General features: G+C 54.6%; 1 protein-coding gene across 9 annotated transcripts in view; it reads left to right on the top strand.

Moving 5' to 3' along the window:
- The window catches only part of PIK3R6 (phosphoinositide-3-kinase regulatory subunit 6), a 58,794-nt gene that overhangs the window by 28,246 nt on the left and 11,741 nt on the right, over window positions 1-18,807 (top strand). For 7 of the 9 annotated variants that reach the window (XM_026005491.2, XM_072730334.1, XM_072730333.1 and 4 more), the window contains 12 exons: window positions 549-681; window positions 1,221-1,290; window positions 2,245-2,428; window positions 7,471-7,636; window positions 8,616-8,702; window positions 9,609-10,032; window positions 10,408-10,486; window positions 11,195-11,317; window positions 14,898-15,008; window positions 16,928-17,015; window positions 17,520-17,590; window positions 18,074-18,164. In XM_026005491.2, the coding sequence (XP_025861276.2) occupies window positions 549-681; window positions 1,221-1,290; window positions 2,245-2,428; window positions 7,471-7,636; window positions 8,616-8,702; window positions 9,609-10,032; window positions 10,408-10,486; window positions 11,195-11,317; window positions 14,898-15,008; window positions 16,928-17,015; window positions 17,520-17,590; window positions 18,074-18,164 (1,627 nt within the window). The remainder of the gene's footprint in view (window positions 1-548; window positions 682-1,220; window positions 1,291-2,244; window positions 2,429-7,470; window positions 7,637-8,615; window positions 8,703-9,608; window positions 10,033-10,407; window positions 10,487-11,194; window positions 11,318-14,897; window positions 15,009-16,927; window positions 17,016-17,519; window positions 17,591-18,073; window positions 18,165-18,807) is intronic. The other 2 variants (XR_011995933.1, XM_072730337.1) reach the window with 2 other exon arrangements.

The following is an 18,807-nucleotide window of genomic DNA, read 5'->3' as shown; positions in this document are numbered from 1 at the left end:
GCATGCAGAATGCACCAGAGCCCCGGGGGGAGGCCGGAATGAGGTCCTGGGGATTGCTCCTCTGCGCGCTGGGGGTGGCACTGACCCCTGCACAGGGAAGTGCCAGGCCTCAGAGACCGTGTCTTGGGGACAGTAACCAGGAGCTGTCAACAGTGGCATAGGTGGGAGTGGGCAGCGAGGGAGACGAAGGGGCAGGAAGAGGAGCCCAGGAGCTGCTGGGATCCAGGGGCAGGAGGACGAGGGGGAGCCCCCCTCCCCAGGCGCTGCACCCAAGCATCATGCCTACGGGATACCCCAGTTTTGAGCCTGGGCCACTGCAGGAATGTGCTCCCCCGACCAGCAGAAGGCTGGGGACGGGGTGGTTGAACTTGAGTGGGGATGTCTAAGAGGAGGCATCTCACAGGCGCTGGGAGCAGAGGCTGGGGTGCTCGCCTGGGAGGGTCTGGCTGTCAGGCCCACCCTCCTTGCCTCCGTCCCACTCTCCAGCTCCACCCAGAGCCCTTTGGTGACCCAGGGCTCTGAGCACCCGACTCCTCCCTCCCACCCAGGCCACTGGCATCACGGAGGAGCTGTACCGGAGAACCTACACCTTTTGCACGAGGCTGCTAACCCTGCCCGCCCCCTACTGCACGGTTGCCTTGGACTGCGCCATAAGGCTGAAAACAGAGACAGCTGTCCCAGGTAAGAGCTGCCCCAGGAAAAAGATGTTCCAGGTAAGAGCTGCCCCAGGTAAGAGCTGTCCCGTAAGATCTGTCTCTAGTGAAAACCTATCTCAGGTAAAAGCTGTCCTAGGTAAGAGCCGCCTCAGGTAAAAATTATCTTAGGTGAGAGCTATCTCAGGTAAGAGCTGTTCCAGGTAAGAGCTGTCCCAGGTAAAAGCTGCCCCAGGTAAATCTATCTCAGATGAGAGGCATCCCAGGTAAGAGCTGTCCCAGGTAAGAGCTGCCCCAGGTAAAAGCTATCTCAGGTGAGAGCTGCCCCAGGTAAAAGCTATCAGGTAAGATCTGTCCCAGGTAAAGACTACCTCAGGTAAAAGCTGTTCCAGATAAAAGCTATCCAAGTTAAGAGCTGTCCCAGATAAGAGCTGCAGTGCCACTTCCGTCATGGTCTTGCTTTTTCTTCAAGCTTCCTGGAGCTAGAAGGTTCTAGCACTTTCTGTGAAGGTGACGAACGGGGTTCAGAGACTGGGGGCTGGCCGGCTGATGGGGTCTGCTTTGCAGGGACACTGTACCAGAGGCTGGTCATTGCCGAACAGAACCTGACGAGTGAGCTGTACCCCTACCAGGAGAGGTGAGTGGCCCCAGAGGCTGTCGCCTTCTGTCCCCTCCGGGTGTAGGGACTCCGTGACCACTCCCTGAGCGGGACCAGGCTGGATGGAGAGAAGCCCCAGCAGAGCTTCCATCAGAGACATTTGTCTAGCAGTAGAGCGTATCTTCGAGGGCGGGCAGGGCCGGCCTTCTCCAGCCTGGGTCTTTCTTCTTGGGAGGACCCCAGAGCCATCCTGCTCACACGCAGAAGGTGACACAGGAACTGAGCCACCTGCAGTTCTGTCCTCCACCTCCGTGCCGTGTGCAGCCAGGCAGCCGCGGGCACCACAAGCACCCCGTGAAATCTGGGGCTTTCCTCTGTATGTTCCCGGCCCCTTCGCATAAGCTTGAGGAATTGCCCACCTTTTGCGTTGGAAGGAAGGGCTGAGGGAGTTGGGCCGTCCTGCCTCTGGCCCTGCAGGCGCCTGTGCTGACCTAGCACCTGAAGGCACAAGCTCGAGGCAGTGTTCGTGGAGGGGGCGGTGCGGGGAGGCAGAAGGACCCAGGGGAGCAGGTGCAGGAGGCTGGTTTTTTTGGTGATGGGGCGATGAGAGGAGACGGGGCTCACTTAGGGTCCAGAGCTCGTTTGGGCTGGAGGGATTTAGGGTCCCTCCTGGAGGATGAACTCATCCCTGGACCAGATGCTGAGGCGCAGGGAGCAAGATTGGGGTTGGGACTTCCCTGGATGTGAGACCGGCACCCCCTGTCACCCTCCCCACCCAACAGGGACACACTGCCCCTGACCGCTCCTATTTGCCACAGTCCCCACCACTCCCTATTGTGTCCCTTCCATAGACTTTTGGATTCAAGGCTCCTGTTTTCTAAGGAACAAAACACTTAGGGGCTGCCAGGTGCTGAGGGTGCCCCATCTGGGGGGCTCTTCTCCTGCTGGTCATCCTCACCAGCTTCCACCCTCCCCGCTCACCTCTGCCCACAGAGTGTTCCTCTTCGTGGATCCTGAGCTGGTCTCTCCCTCTGTGTGCAGCGCTCTGCTGCTGGAGATCGAGGCGGCGCAGGTGCAGCAGACCCCAGAGGCCTGCATGCGCCACGTGGTCTCCCACGCCCTGCAGGCAGCCCTGGGGGACGCATGCCATGCCAGTGCCCTGCAGAGGAAGCTGAAGGTAATCACCACCCTGTCCTCAGGGGGCCCTGCACCCCCACGCCAGTGTTCCTTCCCTCCCCCTGTTCGCATACCACCTTTCCCCATGATCGAAAATGAGTGCACACTCACAGCGGAAAATCTGGAAAAAAAAAAAAAAAACACCATCTTCGCACGGATGGGTGTGCTGTCATTTATTTAACTCCTGCCCCTGTTCCTGCGGTGGGCATTTCGTTCATTTCCAACACTCACCCACCCACTCCTAATTTTTTCCCTCCGGCTCCGCCTTGCACCCCTGTACACGGCCGAGGCTCCAGTAGATTGAAGATGCTCCAGCCAAGGGTTGTTGTACCAGGTGCTGGGCTTCTGGTGGGGGGGCATGCCGCCTGGGGCCTGTGTCTCCCCACCCCCCACCCCCGCCCCGTGGGGGAGGCGATCTTTCCCGAGGGGAAGGCTCCAGTCCTCTGGAGACACTAGGTGGGATGGTGGCTAAGGCTCTGAGCTCAGGTGCCGCTGCTACAGAAGTGGGGGTGCCCTGGGGGGAAGGGTCAGCCACCCCCCCCAGGAAGGGGGGTGTCAGTCCTCCATGCAGCCCTGTTTCAGACCTTGCTTTGCCCATGCATCTGATGTGGCCCTGTTCCTCTTGTCGCTCTCCATCTGGAACCTTCCATCCATACTCTGAGCCCAGCACCTTGGATCCTTCCTTTGACGGTGCTTTGTATACGCTGGGTCCCTCCTTAAGCCACGAGGACTGTTTTCCGTCATTCCTCTGCTCTCCGAGAGCCCTTCCCGCCTTCAGGATCCCCTTCCTTTGTGGTTGCCCACAGCATGGGACCATGCCATGGAGGAATGCGCCCCCAGTCATACCCAAGCGCCATGTTGGTTTCTGCCCACACACCTCTGGCCCCAATGGGAAGGTTTCAGCCCTTGCTCCCCTCGATTGGCCATGGGTCTCAGTGGAGGCCATGGGGAGGGGATGAGCTTTCCCAACCAGCTGACCCAACAGCTGGGTGACTGGCGATTGTTTTTGGCTCACCAAACAGGCCATGGTGAAGGTGTCCTTTTGATACAACTGAGTCAAACATGTAAGAAGGCTGGTTTTGATGTGGGGGTGTTTTACTTTTTTTTCTTGATGTGGGCAGCAGCTGATCCCAAGCGTCATGCCAGCCCCAAGTTTGAAACATCTAGGGTGCAGAGCTTGGCTTAGAAATGGGGCTGAGCTGGGTTTGAGGGTGTCAGGAGTGGGGAGGATCGAGAGGTGCCAGGTCAGGAGCGGAGTGGTGTTCAGGGTTGGAATCCACAGGTCTGTTACGTACGCGATTTTGCAATACAGAAAAAAATTCTGAAAGTAAAAGCTATGGGTTTAAAAAAAAAAAAAAGCTATGGGTTTTTAGGCATAGTCAAAATGTTTTGCCTTCCCAGCACCCCCCCCCCAACCCTTTATCCAGAGTCTGCTGCTCTAAGTGTCTAGTTTTGTGTGTAGCAAATTGGGGGGAGGCGATGGAGAGGAACAAGGAGAGACTATAGGGAATGCGTCGGGGGGATATTCAGTTAGAGACCTGTGGATGCTTGGCGTTAGGATGTCCTCGGCGCCCAGGCACTGCTCCTCCGCAGCTGGTGCTAGGGCTGCCTGGATCTCTCCAGCACCTGTCCACCTCCTCCCACCCGCCGCCCTAGAGCTCCAGCACCCTTATCTGGAGTTCTGCCCCTAGAGGCAGCTTTACTGATGCTGTTTCCAGCCATATCTGCAGGCCTGGGGACCTGCGGAGCCTGGGTGAGGCAGCGCGGCCAGTCACAGGCTGGTGGCCTATCTGTCCCCCAGCTAACGTCCCGTCTGCTGAGGCCTGCTCTGAGGCCCAGGTGGGGAGCAGGACCAGCTAGCTAGTGAGGTCTCCAGGCTGGGAGATTGGCTTGGGACAGCCCAGCTCCCTGACCCCTCTGCGCTGTGTTCTGGGTGCTAGAGATGCGGTGTCTCCAGGCAGGGTTAGCCCGGGTGGGGGGTATAGGGGAGCAGGAGTTCAAGAACCAGGGGAGGCATTGTTGTAAAGGCCCAGGAAGCCGGGGAATCTCTGGAGGGATGTGGGGATGAGGCGAGGCAGGGGTTCTGGAGACACAGCTCTGAGAGCCTGGATCTCACTGGGTGGGCAGTGGGACTGCAGACCAGCCCCAGCTCTCAGGGTCACCTTTTCCCATGTTCTTCAGTCTCCTGAGCGCCAGACAGAGTTCGCCCGCAGCTGGTTCTGCAGGAAACGCTGGAGTTGAGCCAGTCTTTCAGGGTCATCTCAAGTGAGGGTGACAGGCTGGGCCTTTTTTTTTTTTTTAAGATTTTATTTTGTTTATTCATGAGAGATGCAGAGAGAGGCAGAGACACAGGCAGAGGGAGAAGCAGGCTCCCTGTGGGGAGCCTGATGCGGGACTCGATCCCAGGACCCCTGGATCATGCCCTGAGCCAAAGGCAGACGCTCAACTGCTGAACCACCCAGGTGCCCCCCCCCCCAAAAAAAATCTTTAAAAATAAAGATTTTTAGGCCAGGACTTTATACTTCCATATCTTCTAGTTATGGGAAGTGGGGTGTCCACAGGGATGGGGCAGGACCGTGGAGGTGGCTTTCTTTGGCTGAGACCAATTTTGAGATTTTTTTTTTTTAATTCATTCATGGGAGACACAGGGAGAGAGAGAGAGAGGCAGAGACACAGGCAGAGGGAGAAGCAAGCTCCATGCAGGGAGCCTGACGTGGGACTCGATGCCGGGTCTCCAGGATCAGTCCCTGGGCTGAAGCTGGCGCTAAACCACTGAGCCACCCAGGCTGCCCTGAGTCCAATTTTGGAGAGGGGACTCAGGGAACCTCTGGCAGCTGCCAACACTCCCAGCAGCGGGGCTCAGGAGTGCCTCAGGCCCGAAGACAGGCGTGGTCACCATGGCATTTATCACACCACCTCACCCAGGGTCAAAGCCAAAGTCATTACAATGACCTATAAGACCCTCAAGATCTGTCCCACCACCTCATTTCCCCTTTGATTCCATCTGTTTTCATCATCTATACTCTCCCATTCCTGTGCTCTGCTCCAGCTACACAGGTCTCCTCAAACACACCAGATGTGCTTACACCCCAGGGCCTTTGCACTTGCGGTTCCCTATGCTTGGGATGTCCTCTCAGATAACACAGCTCGTTCTTTCACTTCCGTTAGGACTTTACTCAAGAGTCACCTGTTGGGGAGACTTCTCTGATCACGCTATCTAAAATTTCAGCCCCTCTCTCCAATTTCACATCCTTCTTCTCTGCACATTTTCCCCTTTAGCTGTTATTTATCACACTATGAAGTTATCTTTATTATCACAGAGAGAGAAAGAAAGAGGTAATACACTAATACAAACTCCCTGAGGACAGGCATTTTTATCTGAATCCCAGCATCTAGAACAATGCCTGGCTCACAACAGGTGCTCAGTAAATATTTAATTGATATATTTATAAATTAAGCAACAAGATGACATGGATCCTATGGCCCCTTCCAACTCTGACTCTGTATCCCTCTAATTGCATTATTTGTTCATTCTGCAAATATTTATTGGAGCCCTAACTACTCAGAATGATCTCTCTCTCACTCAGGAAGTTAGGAACCTGCTTGGCAGACCCCTAGCATAGAACAGAGGTGAGAACAGGCCCTGCTGTGCCTGCCCATGTTCTTGTTAGAGCCCCTCATCGTTGTCTTTTTTTTTTTTTTTAAGTTTTATTTGAGAGAGAGAGAGTGGAGGAGCATAAGGAGAAATAGGAGGACTCTATGCTGAATATGGAGCCTACCATGGCCCAATCCCACAACCCCCCAGACCACATCCCAAGCCCAAATCGAGAGCCAGAGGCTCAACCGACTGAGCACCCCCAGCCGTCCTGGAGACCTGCATCTTCTAAACTATGAGATGGGATTTGGTGGTGGTGGTGGGTGGGGGTGAGGGAAGACGGCCAGGGAACATATTCCAGGGCACTGGTTCTTAGAGTGTCAGCACTCTACCACAGGAGGCAGCCAGGCCAGGGCATGGAATGCACAGACTTACAAAACCCCTTTCTATTAATTTCCATTAAGGAGAAAGGCTCAGCTTGGTGCTTTACCTCCAACTTCCTTTAAAAAAAATATTTTATTTATTCGTGAGAGATACAGACAGAGACACAGGCAGAGGGAGAAGCAGACTCCATGCAGGGTGCCCGATGGGGGACTCAATCCCAGGACCCCCGGATCATGACGTGAGCCGAAGGCAGATGCTTAACCACCCAGGTGCCCCCCACCAACTTTTTTAACACTGACTTCCTTAAAAGAAGGAAGCAGGCGGACCTGTATGGCTTGGTTAAGCCATACAGGCTTAACCCTGGGTTGAGGCTCAGGTTGTGATCTCAGGGTCGTGAAATTGAGCCCCACAATGCAAGTCTGCTTGAGACTTACACTGCCCCACACCCTGGCACGCATGCACCCGCTCTCTCTAAAGCGAATAAATAAATCTTAAGAGAGAGAGAGAAGACTTCAAGTTCTAAAGCCTTGGTAGACCACAGTACCTGACTAAAACTTAAGAATAGTATTTTGTAATCGTTATAGTCACCTTTGTAACTGTCTGTGTAGCATGCATGACACTAGCCTTTTTATATAAAGTAGCAACATAAATTGTCCCTCTGAAATAGTTTAGAACCAAAAAAAAAAAAAAAAAAAGTGCAGATTGAAAGGAAAACGGCAAGTGAATATTCTATAGGTGGTATGTCAAGGTAGCATAGGAATGATAGAAGTTTAGGAAATCCTCAGCAACTCTTTCTCGAGCATCAAGTATGTGCCCAGAGGTGTTCTGGGTGCAGCTGAAAGCAGACGAAGCCCTGCCTTCCTGGAGTTTGCATCCGGGGGCCGGAAGGGGGTGTCCAAGGATGGCGATCCCTGCCCCCTCTGGGGGTTCCGACATTGCAGGTGGCCATGGTGTGAGGGACAGAGGGGACCCGCGGGTGCAGGCAGCATGGGGGAATGTCGGGGCTGGGCTGGGTGGGTAGGTGCTGGGCCCGGGACCCAGGCTCTGGCGCCGCTCCCCGGCAGGCCAGCCCTCGCGGTGCCCTGGAGCGCTATTTCCACGCTGTGGTGGCAGCGGTGGAGCAAATGGCCAGCGACCCCAGCCCGAGCCGCGAGGGACACCAGGAGAGGCTGGAGGAGATCTACTGCTCGCTGCTGGGGCCAGCGGCCGCCGCCAGGGGACGCTACTGCGGTAAGCGGGCGGGGGCCTGCAGGGGGCGCCAGAGAGCAGCGCTGCACCGGCCGCTGAGGCGGCGGGGGCGGGGGCTCGAGCGCCTCAACCCCGGGAACTTGGAAGGTCCTGGGCTCAGAAGGTGGGTGGTTTGGTCACTAGGACAGCTAACACCTGCTAACGCTGCTGACGTCCTCCACCCCAGCTGCTGTTCTGGGCATTTGATAGATATAGAGATAGAGATATATCAAGGATTATATATAGGAATTATATATAATTCATATATATATATATATATATATATATATATATATATATATATATATATAAAGATTTTAGTTATTTATTCATGAGAGACACAGAGAGAGAGACACAGGCAGAGGGAGAAGCAGGCTCCCTACGGGGAACCCAACGCAGGACCCGATCCCAGGACCCTGGGGTCACGCCCTGAGCCAAGGGCAGATGCTCAACCGCTGAGCCCCCTAGGTGCCCCTGATGTATATTTAAATATGACCTCAATCATCAAAGTGAACTTCTGAGATAGAAATTATCTCCTGTTTTACAGACAAGAAGCCTGAGTTAGAAAGATGCTGAAAAGTCGGGCCCAACCTCACCCAGCTCCTAGGAGACAGAGGGGGGAATGAGTGCCAGGCTGCGCCGTAGAAACACAGTGGCAGGAAAGGCGCCCTGGCTGCGCTTCGGGCTCGGGGTTAGCAGGAAGGGGTGAGCCCTAGAGGAAATGTCCCGAAAGACCCTGAGCCGGTTTCAGGACATGAAGGGTCCTCACGGCAGAGCTAGGAAGTTTGCAGAAAATGGGGAAGCTGAACAGCGTCGGGCTCAGAGGGGACAGGTGTGCTGTTGGCTCTGATGAGCTGATGGGGCGGAGAGGAAGCTGGGGCTGGACCATAGGGGAGAGAGGGTCTCGGCACCCCCTCTGGGCCCTACAGGAGCTGGAGCAGTGAGGCCAGAGGAGAATCCCACAGCTCTCTGCTTCCTTCAGGTGACCCCCTGCAGGACCCACAGCCAAGCATCCCTCTGCCCAGCCCCCACATCACCTTCCACCTGTGGACCGATGAGGAGCAGCTCTGTAAGTGCCATGCCTCACCCCTGCCCGTGGGGAGCTGGCTGGGAATAGAGGTGTGTGTGTGTCTGTATGTCTGTGCGTGTGTGTGTGCGTTCATCTGAATGCCCCTGACTCCCTGAGCTGTTTTGCACATCTGGAAGGATCCGTTGTCTCTCTGTCAGAATAGCTCAGTGCATTAGCGACCAACTAATGCAGGCTGTGTCCAGGACGTGCCACATGCTCATGTTGATGCCAACAGACAATCAATGTCCCCGAGAAGGAGGCCATCACCAAAAAAGTTACAGTTCCAGCAACTGGAGGGGGTCTTCCAGGGAGACCTGCCTGCCTGGCACTTCCATCCACACCACTGTCCCATCCGGCTGTCCCCAACTCTTCTCAAGGCAGATGCGGGGGCGGGGGAGACAAGGGTGCAGATTATGGTGCCAAGTGCTGGGCTAGTGAACTGGGTCCACGTCCTGAAACTTCCTTTCAGGTCCTGGGCCATCCTAGACTGACTCAGTTTTCTCATAGGGCATCAAACAAAAGTAGATTAGAAAAGTCTGGAAGTCTTTCCTGGCACATGTAGGGTCTGCTCTCTGTGTCCCAGGGGAAGCCACAGACAGTGGGAGGAAGGGAGGAAGCTAATGAGGACTCCAGGGTTGGAGAAGCAAGAGGTACTGAGTGAAGCTGACTTTTCTGCTACAGGACTTCTCAGAGCCTTTGATATGCTCATTAGGGGAGCCCAACAAGAGGTGGCAGGAATATTCAGGGTTCTCCATCTTTGTAGTCCCCAGAATCTTTGTTCCTTGGTGGGGCATATTGTGGGGCTTCTAGTCGGCTGAACGGGGTTTGGGTGACGGGAACACACAGGCCCAGCCAGCTTCACGTAACCTCTATGCCCTGCCGGTCTCCTCGTTCTCTGCGTCCCAGGGAAGGAACTGGTCCTCTTCCTGCGCCCGAGATCCCAAGTGCGCCTGAGCGCCGACCTGGAGGCCTTGGACCTGCAGGGCCTGTGGCCAGACCGGGAGCTGGCCCGGGCGTCCATGCTGTCCACCGACAGTGGCATCGAGCGGGACCTCCCTTCGGGGGCCGACGAGCCCCCGGGACCGGGCAGCCCCGAGACGGAGCGCGCCGGGCTGCAGCGCAAGGGGGGCATCAGGAAGCGGGTGTGGCCCCCGGACGTGGCGATGCCTGCGTGCTGGGCCGGGCCGCAGGGGCTGCACCGCAGGACGGGGGTGCCCGGCGGGGTCGGGGAGCTGGTGCCCGGCGTCTCCCGGCTTCACACGGCCAGGGTGCTGGTGCTGGGGGACGACAGGATGCTGGGGCGCCTGGCGCAGGCCTACCACAGCCTCAGGTAGGGCCCGGGGGTGGCGGCGGGGGTGGGGGCGGGGCCGCGGGGCAGAGGGTGGGCAGCTTGGGGGGTGCCGGCCGGGGCACAGGTGAGCCCCACGCATCACCGGCTGGGGTAGACGCAGTGCACCCCCGCCGCGGACCCCCGTGCCCGCCGGCTCCGCGCACTCCTGTCCCGTGAGCCCCGCAACCCTCGCCACCGCCCCCCCAGGACAGGCGCTGCTGCACCGGTTCTGTAGATGAGCAGACAGGCTCGGAGGGGTTGATTACCCGCCGTGTCGCGGCCAGAGGTGATCGATAATCAGAGCCAGGATGAGGAACCGCGCGAGGCCGCAACACCTACCCGCCCCCCACGCTCTGCCCCCCCCCCCTTTGCCAGGAAACGAGAGACTCAGAAGTTCTGCCTCACCCCCAGACTCAGCCTGCAGCTGTACTACATCCCCGTACTGGCGCCTGAGGTGGCTGGGCAGGGGCGCGCGGAGGGGGGAAGGGGGCTGCCCGCAGCAGGGGCGCGGGGAGGGGCTGCGCTGGGCCCCCACTGCCCCCCCATCCCGGGCTCCCAGGGATAGGATCGTCCCTCCTTAGGATACGGGGCTGGGGGATGCCTTCTAGAAAACCCCCGGAACCCTCCAGAACCCCCAGACGGGGGCCCTGGAGGCCCAACATCCCCCCATGGGGCCAGCCTGCCCGTTGCTGGATTTTCTTTTGCCTTTCTAAGGGACGTCATTGCAAGCTTCTTCTCAAACAGAGGCTCGCGCACACACGCACACATGCAGAGCACACTTCCTGGGGTCCCCTAAAAAGAAACCTCAGGCAGTGGGAGCCCGTTGATGGATGAGGGCAGGGCGGACATGCTCAGCCTTGCAGCTCTGCATTTCTGTTGTCCCGTGTCTGCTTGCTTTTTGGGCAGCGTTAAATGCAAAGCAGTCCTTGTGGCTCAACTTGCAAGGCTGATGATGGTCACTCTTCAGTGTGCCGGGCAAGTGGCCCTCAGCCAAAGGTATCCCAGCTTCCCCGAAGGTGTAAACCTAATTCTCTCCACGTGGCAGAGGAACTGAGGTCTCAAGGGGTTCAGTGATCTGGCTGTTTGCCCCGGGGACCCTCTGGCCAGGAAGAAGTTGCTAGAGACCAAGCCTGATGGGTCTTCCCCATCCCCTCATCCCCAGAAGCCAGCGTCGTGCAGACATTCGGAGCTCAGGGAGCTGGCCACGTTCCTGGGCCGCGCAGACCCGTGGTACGAGAGCACTGTCAACACGCTGTGCCCGGCCATCCACAAGCTGGCAGAGATGGTAGGGGGAGAGGCTGCGGGGTGAGGAGGGAGGCAGGTGGGAGGGGGCCGTTTTCAGCTCCCACCCTTGACTCTCGATCTCAGGAGTCTGCCCCAGGGGTCCCCGCAGGGTGGGATGGGGCTGGAAGGGAACACAGGAGAGGAGCCCTAAACAGTTAGGGCGGAAATGCCCTCGGAGCTCCTAGCAAGCACCTGCTGTGGGTGGGACACTGGGGAAAAGATGAACTGAGTGAAGCCTTCTTCCATCAGCCTGGAGGCCAATTTTGGGCCAATTTTGTGTCAATTTTGTTTCTTCTTTTCTGAGCTTCCCGGGATGGTTTCTCTGTATGACTGAGTGTGCCCACATGCCAGACGCTGTTGTGAGCACTGGCGCTCTGCAGCCCTACCAAGCCGACACTCCTGTTGGCAGGTGCTACTGTGGCCACGTCCCCGTTGTGACAGGTCGAGCCCCTGGGACACAAAGAAATTAGGTGACTTTGTCCTAATTTGGCAAAAGGAGAGGTGGAGTCCCACTTGGAACCAGACAGCTTGAGGCCAGAGCAGGTCCTCTTGACCACAAACCATGCCCTCACCTCCAACCCTCCTGGGCGGTAGGGACGATGCTCCCATCCTTTACTGACTTGAAAAAGCCTTCATCTAGTAAGAGAATCTTTTTATTATTATTATTATTTCGAGTAAATTCTACTCCCAACATGGGGCTCAAACTCCCCACCCTGAGATTGAGTCAGCCAGGCAGGCACCCCTGATATTAAGAGACTCTTCACCATTTTGGGTGTTGGAGACATTTTTTTTCACCACTTTGTTATTCATTTGTCAATTTCGTCAGTAGTGGTTTTTGTTTTTGTTTTTTGTTTTTTTTGATTTACGGAAGTTTGATAATTTTATGTAGTTATACACGGAACTTTTATCCTTTGTGATACCTTCCTGCTCAGGAAGGTCTTCTCAATGCTAATTAAATTGTATCCTAGATTGAAAAAATATATGCTGATCACCTCCTGTACCTTCTTCTAATGTCTCCGTTTTTACATTTAAATAACCTGCCTGTGAGATCAATTTCAGGGTTTAGTGGGAAGCATGCAAATTTCTTTTTTTTCCCCAAATGTTTAGCCAGTTGTCATAAAGCTATTTATTGCCTAAGCCATCTTGCCCCGTCAGTCTGAAATGCCACTTTTATCGTCTACTAAATTTTTACAGATGCCTGAGTTTATTTCAGGATGCTTATGCTTTCTTGTTGATCCATTCATTTCCGGCCCCATTAGCACTTTTGCATTTTAATATTAGCACTTTTGTATTTTAATAGTTGGCAGGGTAAGCGTACATCCCGTTACTTGGCTTCTTGAAAATGTTTCAGACTATGTTTGTGTTTGTTTCCAGATAAATATTAGAAATTTTGTCAAGTTTTTTTTTTTCTAATTTAAGCTCTCTCCTAGGGATTTTGATTGAAATTTGGAGGAGAGTCAGTCTTTTTTTTTTTTTTTAAGATTTTATTTATTTTATTCATGAGAGAGAGAGAGAGAGAGAGAGAGAGAGAGGCAGAGACACAGGCAGAGGGAGAAGCAGGCTCCATGCAGGGAGCCCAATGTGTGACTCAATCCCAGGACCCCGGGGTCATGACCTAAACTGAAGCCAGACATTCAACCACCGAGCCACCCAGATGTCCTGAGAGCCAGCCTCTTTTAGTGTGTTAAGCTGCCCTCTCTGGGAGCACAGTGTTTATTTTCATGTAGGGAAGTCTTCTTATGTATCTCTCAGGATAGCTGTGCACTGCCATCATGGTGCTTTTACCCATTTCTGGCTAAATTTCCTCCTTATGTTTCATAGTTTTTTTCTTCCTATTGTGAATGGTGTCTCTCTCCCCTTATATCTGGGCAGCAGGTCCTCCTCTATAAAAGGAACCTCTTGGGGTACCTGGGTGGCTCAGTTGATTGAGCATCTCCCTTTGGCTCAGATTATGAGTCCTGAGATCGAATTCTGTATCAGACTCCCTGCTCAGCAGGGTATCCGCTTCTCCCTCTCCCTCTGCCTGCCACTCTGCCTACTTGTGCTTGCTCACTTGCACTCTCTTTCTCTCAAATAAATAAAAATCTTTTTTTAAAAAAAGGGGGGGGGGATCCTCTTGATTTTAGGTACCTTATTTCTAACTTGACACTCTACTGTGATCTTCATGTTGTTTTATCACCTGATGGATTGGGGTGCTTTTTTGAACCTTCTAATAGACGTGGGGGGAGGCCTGTTTTCCAAATGATTGCTTACCCAGAAAATGTCTTTGTGTGTAGACACAGAAGACTGTTTAGCTGGGTATTAAAATACCTTTTCTCAAAACATGGAGGCTATTAGAGGAAGAATGTCTGGTGCAGGTCTCAGTTGTGCTCTTTTGTCCCTACTTTTCTCCTTGGTCTCCCTCCCCTTATCATTAACAATTTATACAGCCCCTACACTAACTCTGAAAGTGGTTTCCACATGAAGAGACTGGAAACACTGTGAGCAAGGACAGTATTGTTGGAGTTCCTTCCTTCCTCAGGGTCCCCTTTCTGAAGGGAACTATATGTCAGTAGACCAGACAGGAGGGTCAGAGGAGATGTTATAGGATCAGGTAGAAGTTGGATGAGATAAACACCAGTGCTTCCCAACTCTGGTAAATATGTAAAATTTCTAGTTCTTTTTTTTTTTTTTTTTTTCTTTTTAAGATTTTATTTGGGACACCTGGTGGCTCAGTGATTAAGAGTCTGCCTTTGGCTCAGGGCATGATACTGGAGTCCAGGGATTGAGTCCCACATCGGGCTTCCTGCATGGAACCTGCATCTCCTTCTGTCTATGTCTCTGCCTCTCTCTGTGTGTGTCTCATGAATAAATAAATAAAATCTTTTTTTAAAAAATAAAATAAAAATAAATTTTAAAAAAAGATCTTCAAGAGGGAGAAGCAGGCTCCCTATGAGGAGCCCAATGGGGGACTTGACTCCAGGACCCTGGGATCATGCCCTGAGCCAAAGGCAGATGCTCAACCACTGAGCCACCCAGGTGCCCCACATTCTATTTAAAAGGAAAAAAAAACCTGGTTTTGCTTTATAATCATATATGGTTCTGCTTTATAATCATAGGAGGAAAGCCTGTAAGACATGGCACTAGTGCTTTCCTAATAACTCTTAAATGTTAATCTGTTGATGTATCCAAATACCCCCACAAGAACCGAAAGAGGCAACAAACCACCTCACTTCTCATGTCCAAGGTCACCTGGCCAGTGAGTGGCTGGAACCCAGCCCAGACTCTGTGATCATGGGCTATATATATCTCAAGCACCTTGTCTACCCCAAGTACCCTACTCATTGTGTGCTACCTAGAGCCACTCCATGTGTCTTTCTGCAAGTGGAATGAATTGGAGGCCCTGGGGAACAGGGACTGGGTATCTGGATCAGGAGGGGAAATCAGGTAGAAGGAAAGGCCTGGAGTGTGTTGAGGGACCAGCTGGGTTAGTGCCTCATAGAGGGTACATGGAAGTATTGTGGTTGGTGTTACCATAAAATTAGCACCTCCCGCAGTAGCATAGAGGCTGGTGGCTGAAGACACTCTCTGCCCTCTCACAGCCCCCTTCCCTGGACACATCCCGGACGGTGGACCCCTTCATCCTGGATGTCATCACCTACTATGTTCGCATGGGCACCCAACCCATCTATTTCCAGATCTACACAGTCAAGGTAAGTGTCCCCCAAACCGGGACTCCATGGGTAGTGTACCAGCCTGATGGACCCCAAGACCCCACCCCCTAAACACCCTGGCTCAGGGGAAATGCAGCTTACCAGGGTACAAATGGCCGATTCGCCAGACTTGGCTGTTAACTCCATCTTCCCAGTCTCTGGATGAATCAGAGAATTATCAGTTTCAATGTCCTCCAGTGCAAGCAGAAGCAGATCTTCTTCCCGTGGAGGGATGCATTAGGCCTTGACCCCGTGGGGGGCTGGGGACAGGCAGCTGTGAATGTTATCACCGGGAATCGCTTTCCCTCGGAAATCCTAAATGCTCCCTTTCTAGTCTCTGATCACAAACTCTCATCCCTGCAAGACCTTTCCCCTTCTCCCCCAGGACCTACCTCCTTAGGGAGATGGGCAGATTCTCAGGTCCACCTGCCCCTGTCTGTACTCCATCCCAACCCTGGCCTCCTGGTCCCTCCATCTCCCTTCCCAGCAAAACCCAAGCCCAAGGGGCGCTGCAGTGTGCCTCACCTCTCGCTCAGCTCGGGCTCCTGAGCACCACCTAGGAAAACAATCTGGACACAGACGTCTCCGTGGTGTTTGGCCTCAGCTGGGCCCATGTACGCCGCCTTCCCGGCAGACTCCCTCTTCCCCTGCAGCCATGGCTGTAACCTCCTTCCCTGCTTTTCTCACGCCCTTCACTTTCAGTGAGTGACTTTGCCACCTGTTCCTCTGGGGAGAACGGAAACCATGAGATGTCCCCAAACCCACTGTCCACACCTATCAGTGCATGCACAGCATCACTAGCAGATGCAGGGCGCCTCCAGCTCGGGCAAAACCTCATCATCGTGCCCTTCCCCTCAGCCAGCTCCTCTCCTTGGCCCTCCCCGTTGTTCTGTCCCTGTCACCAAAAATGCACAGAACAACCTCTGGAGCCTGCGAGGTTTCCGTTCATTTTCCTGCTAAGCACGTTGCCTAAGTGACAGGGCCTGGAAGGGAGAGCCTGAGCATGAGGTGTTTCTCAGACTTTGTCTCCATCTTTTTTTTTTCTTTAAAACTATTTATTCATGAGAGACACAGGGAGAGAGGCAGAGACACAGGCGAGAAGAGAGGGAGAAGCAGGCTCCCTATGGGGAGCCCAATATGGGACTCGATCCCAGGACAGGTCACGCCCTGAGCCGAAGGCAGATGCTCAACCCCTGAGCCACCCAGGTGTCCCCTCTGCTATTCTTAATTCAGAGTGATCCTTGTGCATCTGCTGGGAGGTTGGGAGTGAGTGGGAGGGAGGGGGATGTGGCCTGCACAGTGTTCCTGTTTTTCCGATGTCTGTGACTGGGGCATGGTCTGCTGTCCTGGGTAGCCAATTTTCTTCTGTGATCCCTGTTCTCAAAGACCTGTGGCCCCTTCTCCCCATGGTGCCCACGTCTGTCCACACCTGTGCTGTGCTGCAGGGCTGTGCTGCAGGGCTCCCCTCAGAGGCCTGCCCTGTGCCCCCCCCCCCAGATTTCTGGGCAAACCCTCCCCCAGAGCAGCCCAGCTCCCCTGGCCCTCCCTCCCAGCTGGCCTGGCTGTGCAAGTCAGGACAGTGCTCCCCACTCTGACCTTGCCCAGCTCACCCTCACCCTCTGTGAATGGTATGTTCCCCTTTTGCCTTCCCCATCAAACCATAGTGGTTACAGGCAGTTTGGGCTTCAAAACCAGCTTCTTCCCCGATTTATAAACCTGTCACATTGCTGGGGACACTGCTCCTGGACAGTAGGTCCAGGAATCACTGGATGCGGCTTGGGATGTAATGCTAGCGGGATGGGGGCACCCCGGGTCCTGCTTCTGGACACTATTCAACCATTGACTCCCTGGGGCTCTGGGGGATGAGGGCGAGCGGCCCGAGGCAGAGCTGGCCTCCACCATGACCTCCTCCCCTCCAGATCTTCAGGGACCTGAGCCAAGACCCTGCAGAGGATATCTTCCTCACTGAGCTGAACGTGAAGATCCAGGACTCCAAACTCCCCAAAGGTGAGCATCTGTTTCTCCTTTCCCAGAGCTTGCTGACTCATCTTTCCTGCCAGGCCCTGTTTTCCAGGGTCCTAACGGGGGACCTTGCCTCCTCCAAGTCTGCCAAGACTGGAATCCTTGAGATGCCTCCTTTCCATCCAGAGGGAGATGTTGTCAAAAATTCTGCAGCCTAGGGGAGGGACTGGAATCCTTGAGATGCCTCCTTTCCATCCAGAGGGAGATGTTGTCAAAAATTCTGCAGCCTAGGGGAGGCTGGGTGGCTCAGCGGTTCAGCATCTGCCTTCAGCTCAGGGCATGATCCTGGGGTCCTGGGATTAAGTCCCGTATCGGGCTCCCTGCAGGGAGCCTGCTTCTCCCTCTGCCTGTGTCTCTGCCTCTCTCTCTCGCTTTCTCTCTCTCATGAATAAAAATCTTAAAAAAAAAATTCTGCAACTTAGTTTGGCCTTGGTGAGGTGGGGAGCAGGGTGTCACCCACCCTCAGCCTCTCCTCCCCTTGTCCCTCAGATGGCTTTTCACCCAGGAGGAGGGGTGTGGCTGAGGGCCCGGGGGCCGAGCTCTCCATCTGCTACCAGAAGGTGAGTGGCCATGGGTGTGCTCAGAGGAGGTTGGGAGGTCCGGCGGGGTGGAAGCCAGTGTCAGGGACGTGCAGGCAGGGAACACACAGAACCAGAAGAACTGTCAAGCTCTCTCCTTGAAGCTGCCTCCACGCCTCTCCCAGCCTTTGGAGGGTTTGCAGGGATGGGTGGATGACAGTTGGCCTTGCGTGCAGCCACAGAGGCCATCTGATTTAAGGAACAAAGGGGCTGTCCTATCACTGAAAAATACCCTCCTCCCTAGATGACCGTATCATCAGAAACATGTTCCCTTGGGTCTGGGAGGCTGAATGTACCCCCTGGGGTCAAAAGTGCTATAAGCCTCTCTCTGCCAGCCCTTTCTTGGACACTAGTGACACAGACAAGAATCTCAGTCAGGGCAGGGGCAGGAAGCAGGACTGTTGACATGAGGAGGGACAGGGCTATTCTGGGGACCCCCACCTGTTCCCACATCCCCATCCCCAGGCCCTGCTCAGCCACCGGGCTCAAGAGGTCACCAGTTCCGTGCGGGCCACTGGGCTGGTCCTGAAAGCCCTTCCAGCCAGTGACACTGAAGGTGAGGAGTGGAGAAAGCAGAGAGAGAGAGAGAAAGAGAGAAGGCACAAGAAGGAGGGAAGAGTGAGGAAGAGGACAGAGGGTCGAGTGACCACAAATGGGGTGAGCCCAGGGAATCGGGCCTCTTGCCCATCCCTGAGGTCAGAAGAACGTGGCTGAGCACCTGCTGGTGCTGGGCATGGGGTACCTGAGTGAAGCAGGGTCCCTACCCTCAGGCTGCCCACCAGTGGGAAACATGCTGGGGCATGGCCTCTGGGCGTGCCCTGTAGCCTGAGGAGACACGGACTGGAAGGTAGAGGGACCCTGTGGTGGTTGGGGGTGCAGGAGGGGGATGCCCTGCTTCCTCTGTTGGGCCTGCAGGGTGACTTGTGTTTGGTCTGGAAATGAGATGTTGTATTTTGGTTGATGCTCCAAAGGAGCAGATACTCCCCAGATCACAAAGGAACACCACCGGTCTAAGTTATCTGCTTCTGGCCAATTACCTCATTACAGCCATACAGTGGATGATAAGATCCTTTGATTCATTCCCTAAAGCTAAAGTGGGGGTGGGGCGCCTGTGGGGCTCAGGGGTTGAGTGCGTGATCTCAAGGTCCTGGGATCAAGACCCACATCGGGCTCCCCTCAGGGAGCCTGCTTCTCCCTCT

Source organism: Vulpes vulpes, chromosome 12 (genome assembly GCF_048418805.1).
Source record: "Vulpes vulpes isolate BD-2025 chromosome 12, VulVul3, whole genome shotgun sequence".
NCBI classification, from domain to species: domain Eukaryota; kingdom Metazoa; phylum Chordata; class Mammalia; order Carnivora; family Canidae; genus Vulpes; species Vulpes vulpes.
This window is presented reverse-complemented; position numbering and strand designations above follow the sequence as displayed.